This window comes from Rhincodon typus, chromosome 16, assembly GCF_021869965.1.
Source record: "Rhincodon typus isolate 14 chromosome 16, sRhiTyp1.1, whole genome shotgun sequence".
Classification (NCBI taxonomy): domain Eukaryota; kingdom Metazoa; phylum Chordata; class Chondrichthyes; order Orectolobiformes; family Rhincodontidae; genus Rhincodon; species Rhincodon typus.
Genome location: NC_063347.1, coordinates 4,064,350 through 4,077,141, shown reverse-complemented (window position 1 = coordinate 4,077,141; position 12,792 = coordinate 4,064,350). Strand labels below are relative to the sequence as shown.

General features: G+C 44.3%; 1 protein-coding gene across 1 annotated transcript in view; it reads right to left on the bottom strand.

Annotated features, from left to right (window-relative positions):
• The window catches only part of ruvbl1 (RuvB-like AAA ATPase 1), a 63,227-nt gene that overhangs the window by 18,714 nt on the left and 31,721 nt on the right, over positions 1-12,792 (bottom strand). Inside the window, exon 9 of the mRNA XM_048606236.1 lies at positions 2,687-2,789. Coding sequence (XP_048462193.1) covers positions 2,687-2,789 — 103 coding nt within the window. The remainder of the gene's footprint in view (positions 1-2,686; positions 2,790-12,792) is intronic.

The window sequence follows — 12,792 nt, the reverse complement described above, 5'->3', positions numbered from 1 at the left end:
CAAATCTACCCATCCCTGGACACTATGAGCAATTTAGCATGGCCAATCCACCTAACCTGCACATCTTTGGATTGCGGAAGGAAACCGGAGCACCTGCCGGAAACGCACGCAGACACGGGGAGAATGTGCAAACTCCACACAGAAAGTTGCCCGAGGGTGGAATTGAATCCAGTTCCCTGGCGCTGTGAGGCTGCAGCGCTAACCACTGGGCCACCGTGCTGCCCAAGTTGATCCCTGGTTAGCTAATTATTTATTAATTAGTCCAGAATTCTTTGGCCACTCTTTACTATTACTTTCACATATTGTCCTGTTTGCAACATTTACACATTTCTATCATGTTTCTATTGCACCTTCTCTCCTACCCTCTAAGCTTATGCAACTTTTATTTCACCTCCATACTCTATTTCTCTCCCAAGTTTTGTGATGGCATTCCAATGTCCAGTTATTAATTACTTAGCTTTTCAAAGCTAAAAAGTGCTGAAACAAGATGCAACAGATTGGAGATGGATCAGCAGGGAGGCCATGGGTAAGAGGTGATCAAACACTTTTGATCCAAAGACGTGGCATGAAAGAGAGAAAAAGGAAGAAAGCAAGATATGAAACATGGGAAATAGGAGCAGGGGTAGGTCATTTAGCCCTTCAGGCCTGCTCTGCCATTCAATATGATCATGGCTGATCATTCAAATCATTACCCTGTTCCTGCTTTCTCCCCATACCCTTTGACCCCTTTAGTCCGAAAAACCATATCTAATTCCTTCTTGAAAAGCTTCTTGACTGGACTGGACTGTTGTAAGCAATGAAGTCTAAGGCCTGGAAGGGGATAAGGAGAGGGAAATCAGTTATATTTCTAAAAATATACTATTCAAGTATAGGAGCTGGATAGGAAAACTTTTATTAAGTACTTATGATACATCAGGTGGATGCAAAAGATTCCATGGGGCAACTTTTTGAAAGGCAGAGTTGTTCTCACTGTCCTGACTAACATTTATCCCTCCATTAAGGCTATGGTCATTATTGTATGTCTACTTCTGACAGCTTACTGTGTGCAAGTTGGCTGCTGCATTTCCTACAGTGACCATATTAACAGTACTTAACTGGCTGTTTTACCTCTGGATATGAAAGTGGTACATAAATGAAAGCTCTTTACTTTTTGTTGCTGATCCCTATCCAATAAGCCCTTTGAGAAAATTGAGATATATAGTGAGTAAATGCTGGAAATACCAAGCACAAAGCAACATCTGTGGAGAGAATTTCATTTCAAATCAATAAGCTGACTGATGAAAGGTTATCAGTCTGAAGCATTAACTATATCTAGACAACTAAATATATTAGCACGGAAACAAGTAGTCCACTTTGACAATGTTCCCAAACTAAACTAGTCCCACTTGCCTGCGTTTGGCCCATATCCCTCCAAACCTTTCCTATTCATGTACTCATCCAATAGTCATTTAAATGTTGTAATTATACCTGCATTTACTACTTCCTCTGGCAGTTCATTCAACCAGTCTCTGTGTAAAAAAAGTTGCCCCTCATGTCTTTTTTAAATCTTTCTCCTCTCACCTTAAAGAATTCCTCCCTAGTTTTGAACTCCCCCACCCTAGGGAAAAGACCCTTGCTATTCACTTTATCTATGCCTCTCATGATTTTATAAACCTCTAGGGTCACCACTCAATGTCCTATGCTCCAGTGAAGTATGTTGTAGCTTATTTTTATAACTCAAACCCTCTGTTCTTGGTAACATAGTGGTAAATATTTTCTGAACCCTCTCCAATTTAATAATATCCTTCCTATAACTGGACGATCAGAACTGCACACGGTACGCCAGAAGAGACCTCACCAATGTCCTGTACAACCTCAACGTGATGTTCCAACACATACTCAAAGGTCTGAGCAATGAAGGCAAGCGTGCTAAATGCCTTTTTAACCACCCCATCTACCTGTGATGCAAATTTCAAAGAATTATATACCTGAACCCCTATGTCTCTGTTTTACAACACTACTCAGAGCCCTACCATTAATTGTACAAGTCCTGCCCTTGCTTGTTTTACCAAAATACAATACCTTGCATCTATCCAAATTAAACTCCATCTGCCACTCCTCAGCCCACTGATCCCATCGATCAAGATCTCTTCGTAATCTTAGATTACAAAATTACTAACCATGCCCCCTATATTCTCATTGAAATGGTTTATATATATGGCTGACGAAAGTGGACCCAGTACCAATCCCTGCGGAACACTGCTGGTCACAGGCCTCCAGTCTGAAAAACAACCCTCCACCACCACCCTCTGCGTCCTACTGTCAAGCCAATCTTGTATCCAATTGGCAAGCTCACCCTGAATCCCATGTGATCTATCTTTACTAATTAGTCTACCATGTGAAACATTGTCAAAGGCTTTACTAAAGTCCACATAAACAACCCGTCTACCGCTCTGCTCTCAATGTTTTTGGTTACGTCCTCAAAAAATGCAGTCAGGTTTGTGAGACAACCTACTGAGTATTTTCAGCATTCACTCTTTTACGTTTCAGGTTTCCTGTATTTTGACTTTGAGTAAAGATGTGACTGAACTGCTTATACATGTAAAGAATGTCACTTATAGGTCAATCCTTTTGAAGGAGTCAGGAAAGGGATTGGCAACCTTCTTCCTCTACTGCTCAACATTTAGATCCAAAAAGCAGCACCTACCTGCATCATCTCATCTGGAGTGTATAACATTGTCCTGATGATCATGACTCGGTCTAAAAGGTCAAGAGGAATTCCATGAGGTGACACTATATCCTCTGTACCCCTGGAAAAAGGAACACAAAAATATTAAAATAAATAAACAATCCTTAATTAGATGAAAGCTACAAATCATTTGGCAACGTGCCTGAAATTCCACATCAGTTTCAGGAGAAAGCACTTATCTTTTAAAAAAACGTAACAGAACAGCTATTTAAATAGACTATTTCCCATTCAGATTATGAATTGAATTATAAATTGTATGTAAAAGCTGTCGAGTCCCAGTAATTCCATTTAGTTAATTATATTACATGAAATTTACATATAGATTAAAATTTCAAGCAGACTCAATCCATCTCAATACTGACACTGCTAGAGTTCAAAGAAATCTGTTTTTGTAGCACACAAATATTTTAAAAGCAGAACTGAACCACTAGATGGTGCTATGTCAACACACCACAAGAATCTCCTGTCTGCTCCATCCATTCATTGACCAACAAAGCCTCCAAGAAATTAATTAGCAGAATTGATAGCATAATTGGCAAGACACATCCTTGTGCCAGCTACTGTGCAACAATATTCAGTCTTACAGAGCTGAAAATTCTGAGCACCTTTACACTATCTAAATGAGCTCTCCTGTAATCACACACTCTGGCAGATGGTACTGAGCTACTCAGACCGGGGAGGTTCCAGCTCATTTCAAGTAATGCAAAGTTACCTGATCTCAGCTGGAATGATCCATGGAATAAAAAAACATTCAGGTGGTGGTGGGTTTGTTATTGGGAAGAGAAACTGGACAGGGTTTCTATACAGCTTTAATCTTTCTGACTTGTACTTCTGATCTGCTTGCCCCTCTGCCCTCTCCAATAACATAGATTCCTTTTCTGTTCCACCTCTCCTCAGTTCTGGAGAGGCAGTGGATTCAAAGTGTTAACTGTTTCTCTATCCAAATCTGCTGAATTTCTCCAGCCTTTTCTGTTCTTATTTCTAGAGTTTCAAGTTTGTGCAAGGCTCACTGCGTCTTCTGGATGGAGATGACAGGTTGTGTCAAAGACACCAAGCAGCTGAGTGCTTCAAGGGGTAATTTTAGAATCCTACTACACATTTCTTTTTACATTTGATCAAATGTGCTCCATTTGTGATTGTTGTAAAGTTATCCTTGATTATCTATGATAGCATAATTGGCAAGACACATCCTTGTGCCAGCTACTGTGCAACAATATTCAGTCTTACAGAGCTGAAAATTCTGAGCACCTCTATGCTATCTAAATGAGCTCTCCTGTAATCACACACTCTGGCAGCTGGTACTGAGCTACTCAGACCGGGGAGGTTCCAGCTCATTTCAAGTAATGCAAAGTTGCCTGATCTCAGCTTTACCTGATCTCTACCTGATCTCAACTCTCTCCTTTTTTGGAGTGAGTAAGTGAGATAATATATTTGGGCGTTGTTTACCCGAAACACTACCTAGGTAGTGTCTCTCACCCATCCTCCTCCTCTAACCAAAAAAAAAGGTTCTGAGCACCAATTTGGTAAGGCTACTAGTTTTTTTTTTCAATAGTCTGTTTGGGAATTCAGAACAGTGGGAATGGATGTTAGGGCAGTTGCATGCTCCTCCTGTAGAATGTGGGAGGTAAGGGTCACCACTAGTGTCCCCACTGACTTCATCTGCGGGAAGTGCACCCAACTCCAGCTCCTTGGAAACCACATTAGGGAACTGGAGCTGGAGCTGGATGAACTTCGGATCATTCGGGAGGCTGAGAGTAGTTACAGGGAGGTGGTCACACCTCAGGTACAGGAAAAAGGTAGATGGGTTACAGTCAGGGGATGGAAAAGGAACAGGCAGACAGTGCAGGGATCCCCTGTGGCCGTTCCCCTCAATAACAAGTATACCGTTTTGGATACTGTTGTGGGGGACAACTTACCAGGGGTAAGCCATGGGGGAAGGGAAGGGGGGAGAGGAGGAGAGCATTAGTCATTGGGGACTCCATAGTTAGGGGGACAGATAGGAGATTCTGTGTGAATGAGAGAGACTCGCGGTTGGTGTGTTGCCTCCCAGGTGCCAGGGTCCGTGATGTCTCGGATCGTGTTTTCGGGATCCTTAATGGGGAGGGGGAGCAGCCCCAAGTCGTGGTCCACATAGGCACCAATGACATACGTAGGAAAAGGGATGGGGATGTAAGGCAGAAATTCAAGGAGCTAGGGTGGAAGCTTAGAGCTAGAACAAACAGAGTTGTTATCTCTGGTTTGTTACCCGTGCCACGGGCTAGCGAGGCGAGGAATAGGGAGAGAGAGCAGTTGAACACTTGGCTACAGGGATGGTGCAGGAGGGAGGGATTCAGATACCTGGATAATTGGGGCTCATTCTGGGGTAGGTGGGACCTCTACAAACGGGCTGGTCTACACCTGAACCAGAGGGGTACCAATATCCTGGGGGGGAAATTTGCTAATGCTCTTCGGGAGGGTTTAAACTATTTTAGCAGAGGGATGGGAACCTGAATTGTAGCTCCAGTGTACAGGAGGTTGAGAGTAGTGAGGTCATGAATAAGGTTTCAAGGTCGCAGGAGTGTACCGGCAGGCAGGAAGGTGGTTTGAAGTGTGTCTACTTCAAAGCCAGGAGCATCCGGAATAAGGTGGGTGAACTTGCAGCATGGGTTGGTACCTGGGACTTCGATGTTGTGGCCATTTCGGAGACATGGATAGAGCTGGGCCAGGAATGGTTGTTGCAGGTTCTCGGGTTTAGATGTTTCAGTAAGATCAGGGAAAGTGGTAAAAGAGGGGGAGGTGTGGCGTTGTTAGTCAAGGACAGTATTATGGTGGCAGAAAGGACGTTTGATGAGGACTCGTCTCCTGAGGTAGTATGGGCTGAGGTTGACAGGTCACCCTGTTGGGAGTTTTCTATAGGCCTCCGAAAAGTTCCAGAGATGTAGAGGAAAGGATTGCAAAGATGATTCCGGATAGGAGCGAAAGTAACAGGGTAGTTGTTACGGGGGACTTTAACTTTCCAAATATTGACTGGAAACGCTATAGTTCGAGTACTTTAGATAGGTCAGTTTTTGTCCAATGTGTGCAGGGGGGTTTCCTGACACTGTATGCAGATAGGCCAACAAGAGGCAAGGCCACATTGGATTTGGTACTGGGTAATGAACCAGGCCAGGTGTTAGATTTGGAGGTAGGTGAGCACTTTGGTGATAGTGACCACAATTCGGTTACGTTTACTTTAGCGATGGAAAGGGATAGGTATATACCGCAGGGCAAGAGTTATAGCTGGGGGAAAGGCAATTATGAGGCGATTAGGCAAGATTTAGGATGCATAGGATGGAGAAGGAAACTGCAGGGGCTGGGACTTGAAATGTGGAGCTTGTTCAAGGAACAGCTACTGCATGTCCTTGATAAGTATGTACCTGTCAGGCAGGGAGGAAGTGGTCGAGTGAGGGAACCGTGGTTTACTAAAGAAGTTGAATCTCTTGTCGAGGAAGAAGGAGGCTTATGTAGAGATGGGGCGTGAAGGCTCAGTTAGGGTGCTTGAGAGTTACAAGTTAGCCAGGAAGGACCTAAAGAGAGAGCTAAGAAGAGCCAGGAGGGGACATGAGAAGTCTTTAGCAGTTAGGGTCAAGGAAAACCCTAAAGCTTTCTATAGGTATGTCAGGAATAAAAGAATGACGAGAGTAAGATTAGGGCCAGTCAAGGACAGTAGTGGGAAGTTGTGCGTGGAGTCCGAAGAGATAGGAGAGGCGCTAAATGAATATTTTTCGTCAGTATTCACACAGGATAAAGATAATGTTGTCGAGGAGAATACTGAGATACAGGCTATTAGACTAGACGGGATTGAGGTTCATAAGGAGGCGGTGTTAGCAATTCCGGAAAGTGTGAAAATAGATAAGTCCCCTGGGCTGGATGGGATTTATCCTAGGATTCTCTGGGAAGCTAGGGACGAGATTGCAAAGCCTTTGGCTTTGATCTTTATGTCATCATTGTCTACAGGAATAGTGCCAGAAGACTGGAGACTAGCAAACGTTGTCCCGTTGTTCAAGAAGGGGAGTAGAGACAACCCTGGTAATTATAGACCAATGAGCTTTACTTCGGTTGTGGGTAAAGTGTTGGAAAGGATTATAAGAGATAGGATTTATAATCATCTAGAAAGGAATAATTTGATTAGGGATGGTCAACACGGTTTTGTGAAGGGTAGGTCGTGCCTCACAAACCTTATTGAGTTCTTTGAGAAGGTGACCAAACAGGTGGATGAGGGTAAAGCGGCTGATGTGGTGTATATGGATTTCAGTAAAGCGTTTGATAAGGTTCCCCACGGTAGGCTATTGCAGAAAATACGGAGGCATGGGATTGAGGGTGATTTAGCGGTTTGGATCAGAAATTGGCTAAGTGTAAGACAGAGGGTGGTGGTTGATGGGAATGTTCATCCTGGAGTTCAGTTACTAGTAGTGTACCGCAAGGATCTGTTTTGGGGCCACTGCTGTTTGTCATTTTTATAAATGACCTGGATGAGGGCGTAGAAGTATGAAAGTCAGTAGAGTTGTGGATAGTGCGGAAGGATGTTGCAGGTTACAGAGGGACATAGATAAGCTGCAGAGCTGGGCTGAGAGGTGGCAAATGGAGTTTAATGCGAAAAAGTGTGAGGTGATTCACTTTGGAAGGAGTAACAGGAATACAGAGTACTGGGCTAATGGTAAGATTCTTGGTAGTGTGGATGAGCAGAGAGATCTCGGTGTCCATGTGCATAGATCACTGAAAGTTGCCACCCAGGTTGATAGGGTTGTTAAGAAGGCGTACGGTGTGTTAGCTTTTATTGGTAGAGGGATTGAGTTTCGGAGCCATGAGGTCATGTTGCAGCTGTACAAAACTCTGGTTACAACACTTGGAGTATTGCCTACAGTTCTGGTCAGCGCATTATAGGAAGGATGTGGAAGCACTGGAAAGGGTGCAGAGGAGATTTACCAGGATGTTGCCTGATATGGAGGGAAGGTCTTATGAGGAAAGGCTGAGGGTTTTGAGGCTGTTTTCGTTAGAGAGAAGAAGGTTAAGAGGTGACTTAATAGAGACATACAAGATGATCAGAGGATTAGATAGGGTGGACAGTGAGAGCCTTTTTCCTTGGATGGTGATGGCTAGCACGAGGGGACATAGCTTTAAATTGAGGGGTGATAGATATAGGACAGATGTCAGAGGTAGGTTCTTTACTCAGAGAGTAATAAGGGCGTGGAATGCCCTGCCTGCAACAGTAGTAGACTTGCCAACTTTAAGGGCATTTAAATGGTCATTGGATAAACATATGGATGATAATGGAATAGTGTAGGTTAGATGGGCTTCAGATTGGTTTCACAGGTCAGCGCAACATCGAGGGCCAAAGGGCCTGTACTGCGCTGTAATGTTCTATGTTCTATGACTCTACTCTGCGATTCTATGATCATTGGGGCTCACACATTAAATATAACCACTCAGGTGAGGCACTAAATGGCTAGACCATCTAGGGACTGCACCCTAATGAGTGATGATGCTTTCAGAACAGAGAGAAGGAGAGAAGTCGCAAGAGAAAGAGAATGAACACAAAGAGGTGAGAAGGCCTGATCTGAGGATCAGTATGCTGGGACTTAAAGCAGCACAGCGTTGCCTTCATATTAACAAATCCCCAAATTAGATAGAATCTACAGCACAAAAATGGGCCACTGAGCCCAACTGGCCCACCAAATGCTGATGTTTTGATGTTATCACATCCTTCCTCAACTAATATTGCATTTCACGGAAGTCAAGGGAGCTACCATGTTCACACAGTACCTGAGCAATGAGAAATACTGGTGGGTAACTGTATGAATGGAACACAAGTTTAACAAGTGTCTGCAACTCAAGTGTGTAAGAAAATTGGAATTAAGTTTTTTAAAAAAGGATAAATAAAAAGGATAACACCCTCACCATTATTATTAACTGTAGATGCTAAATTCCTGCACAGCATAGAAAGTAAATTGAACTAAATGGGAGTTAAACATACCACTTCGGCTTTTGGACTGGCCAACATGGGGCTTAAGATCCAACAGTTAACTTTACAACAGGTTATAGAGTCATACAGCACAGAAATACTCTTCAATCCAACTCATCTGTGCTGAACAGACATCCCAATCTGACCTCGTCCCATTTGACAGCATTTGGCCCATATCCCTCTAAACCCTCCTATTCATATACCTATCCTTTTAAATGTTGTAATTGTACTAGCCTTCACCACGTCCTCTGGCAGCTTGTTTGATACATGCACTACCCTCTGTATGAAAAAGTTGCCTTTAAGGTCCCTCTCACTTTAAACCTAGGCCCTCTAGTTTTGGATTCCCCTACCTTGGCTATTCACCCTATACACACACCTCATGATTTTATAAATCTCTAAGATCAACCCTCAGCTTCTGATGCTCCAGGGAAAAAAGCCCCTGGAACCCCTGTTCAGCCTCTCCCTATAACTCAAACCCTCCAGTCCTAGCAACATTCTTGTAAATCTTTTCTGCATCCTCTCAAGTTTTACAACATTCCTATGGAAAGGAAACTCGAACTGAATGCAGTATTCTAAAATTCTAACTGGCTTCACCAATGTTCTGTACAGCAACAATATGACGTTGCAATTCGCATACAAGCTAAATGCCTTCTTCACCACCCTATCTACCTGCGACTTCACTTTCAAGGAGCAATGCATCTGCACCCCTAGGTCTCTTTGTTCAGCAACACTCCCCAAGGCCCCACCATGAACTGTACAAGTCCTGCCCTGACTTGCCTTACTAAAATGCAATACTTTACATTTATTTAAATTGAAGTCCATCCTGCACTGCTAAGCCCATTGCCCAATCTGATCAAGGTCCCGCTGTACTCTGGATGATCTTCTTCACTGTCCACTGCACCACCAATTTTGGTGTCATGTGCAAACTTACTAACCATACCTCCTATATTCGCATCCAAGTCACTTATATAAATGACGAATAGCAGTGGACCCAGCACCATTCCTTGTGCCACACCGCTAGACACAGGCCTTCAGTCCGAAAAGCATCTTTCTACCACCACCCTCTGTCTTCTACCTTCAAGCCAATTTTATATCAAATTGGCTAGCTCCTTCTGGATCCCATGTGATCCAACCTTATAACCAGTCTACCATGAGGAACCTTGTTGAAACCTTCGCAGAACATCCACTGTTCTCATTTCATCCGGTGATCTCCCCTCGCCCCCCTCCGCTTCCAAGCTAATAGTCCCCCAACCCCGCACAGCTCATTTCTACCTCCTGCCAAAAATCCACAAACAGGACTGTCCAGGCAGACCCATTGTTTCAGCCTGCTCCTGCCCCACAGAACTCATCTCTTCCTACCTCGACTCAGTTTTCTTCTCCTGGTTCAATCCCTACCCACATACATCCATGATTCATCTGACACCTTACATCGGTTTCAAAACTTCCAGTTTACCATGGACATGCAATCCCTTTACACATCCATTCCCCACCAGGAGGGTCTTAGGGCTCTCCGCTTCTTCCTGGAGCAAAGACCTGAACCATCCCCACCCACCACCACCCTCCTCCGCCTGGCCGAGATTGTCCTCAACAACTCTTTCAATCCTCTCATTTTCTTCAGGTAGGAGGGGTTGCCATGGGTATCCGCATGGGCCCTAGTTATGCCTGTCTCTTCATGGGGTACATGGAACATTCCTTGTTACAGTCCTATTCCGGCCCCTACCCACAACTCTTTCTCCGATACATCGATGAAATCATCGGTGCTGCTTCCCTCTCTCATCTGGAATTGGAAAACTTCATCAATTTCGCCTCCAATTTCCACCCTGCCCTCACTTTCAACTGGTCTATCTCTGACTCCTCCCTTCCCTTCCTCGACATTTCTGTTTCCATTTCTGGGGATAAACTGGCCACTAATATCCATTACAAACCCACTGACTCCCACAGCTATCTGGACTATACATCCTCACACCCTGCTTCCTGTAAAGACTCCATCCCATTCTCTCAGTTCCTCAGTCTCCGTTGCATATGTTCAGATGAGGCCAACTTCCACAATGGAGCCTCCGAAATGTCCATCTTCTTCCTCAACCAAGGATTCCCCACCTTTGTTGTCGACAGGGCCCTCAACCAGGTCCAACCCATCTCCCGCACTTCCGCTCTCACCCCTTCTCTTCCCTCCCGCAACAGCGATAGGGTTTCCCTTATCGTCACCTACCATCCCACCAGCAACTACATCCAGAAGATCATCAGACGCCATTTCCGCCACTTCAGTGAGATGTCACCACCAGACACATATTCCCCTCCCTTGTCCGCCTTCCGCAGGGACTGTTCCCTCTGGGACACCCTGGTCCACACTTCCTTCATCCCCAACACCTCCCCACAGCCCTGCGGCACCTTCCCCTGTAACCAGCGAAGGTGCAACACCTGCCCATTTACCTCCTCCTTCCCCAGTATCCAAGGGCCCAAACATACCTTCCAGGTGAAGCAACACTTCACCTGCACTTCCCAGAATCCAGTCTACTGCATTTGCTGCTCACAATGTGGCCTCCTCTACATTGGGGAAACGAAGCATAGATTTGACCACCGCTTCGCAGAACATCTATGTTCTGCTCACAAAAAAGACCCTGAACTACCTGTTGCCTGCCACTTTAACACACCACCCTGCTCCCTGGCAAACATCTCTGTCTTTGGCTTGCTGCAGGGTTCCAGCGAAGCCCAATGCAAGCTGGAGGAACAATACCGCAGTTTCCACTTGGGGACCCTACAACCTTCTGGACTCAATATTGAGTTCAATAATTTTAGGGCCCAAACTCTCCCATGTCCCAGCCCCCTACCCCACACACCAGGTCTTGTTACCACATAACCTGCCACTACACACCCCCTGTTGTTAGTCATTAACAATCCCCATTAACAACTATTCACCCTCCCAGCCTGATCATTGGCAACTCCTTTGTCTGTCAACTGTCTTTCTCTGTCTTTAGGCTCTACCCTATTGTTTACTCCCTACCTCACCCACCTCCCTATTTTCTGCATATAAACTGACGTTTTCCCAGCCACCGTCAGTTCTGAGGAAGGCTTACCGGACCTGAAACGTTAACTCTGTTTTCTCCTTCACAGATGCTGCCAGACCTATTGAGATTTTCCAGCAACTTTGTTTTTGTCCACTGTTCATCAATTTTCTTTGTCACCGCTTCAAAAAACTCAATCCAGTTAGTGAGACATGCTTTCCCATGCACAAAGCCATGTTGGTTATCCCTAATCAGTCCTTGCCTTTCCAAATGCATGTAGATCCTGTCCCTCCGATTCCCCACCAACAACGTATCCACCACTGAAGAAAAGCTCACCTTACAGCCTTTCAGACAGTAGCTGTTACCACTCATTTATTTTCCGATGTCATAGTTTCTTCTCCAGCACGTGCAGAGAGAGATTGCATTCTGTAGCAATCAAATTCATTTCATTGGTCTAAATCCCTGCCACCAGAAAACGGAATGATATTGCCCTGAATAATCTTGCACATGACTTTTATTAACATGAGACTTGGGCTAGTCAGTCTGAACAAGATTCAAAGGCAAGTCAGAAGAAGAAAATTGTGAATTATCAAATAAAATGCCCATTCCCTCCAAATTTATAATGCCCACACAAATTTCCTGATGCAATTGTTGAGATTTGAAATTAAAATAGAAAGTTCGGAAGAAATTCAGCAGATCTGGCACAGTGAAACAACGTTAACAATTTAAGGCTGATATGATCGTTCTGAAGAATTATTATTTCAGATTCAAATATATCAGACTCAAAACATTAATTTTTGTTTCTCTATCCACAGCTGCTGCCAGATTGTTCCAGAACTTTGTGCGTTTGTTACAGTCAGTCAATGAGATCAGCCACCCATAGCCTATTTTACCCAGAGAAAGGTTGCATTCTTATAAGTGGCAGTCTTTAAAGACCAGCTGAACCACCTTCAAAAGTCTTGTGGCATTTTTAAGAAGAAGCAGACAGCTCTCTAATATTAGATAACAAGGTGTAGAGCTGGATGAACACAGCAGGTCAAGCAGCATCAGAGGAGCAGGAAAGCTGATGTTTTGGGCCTAGA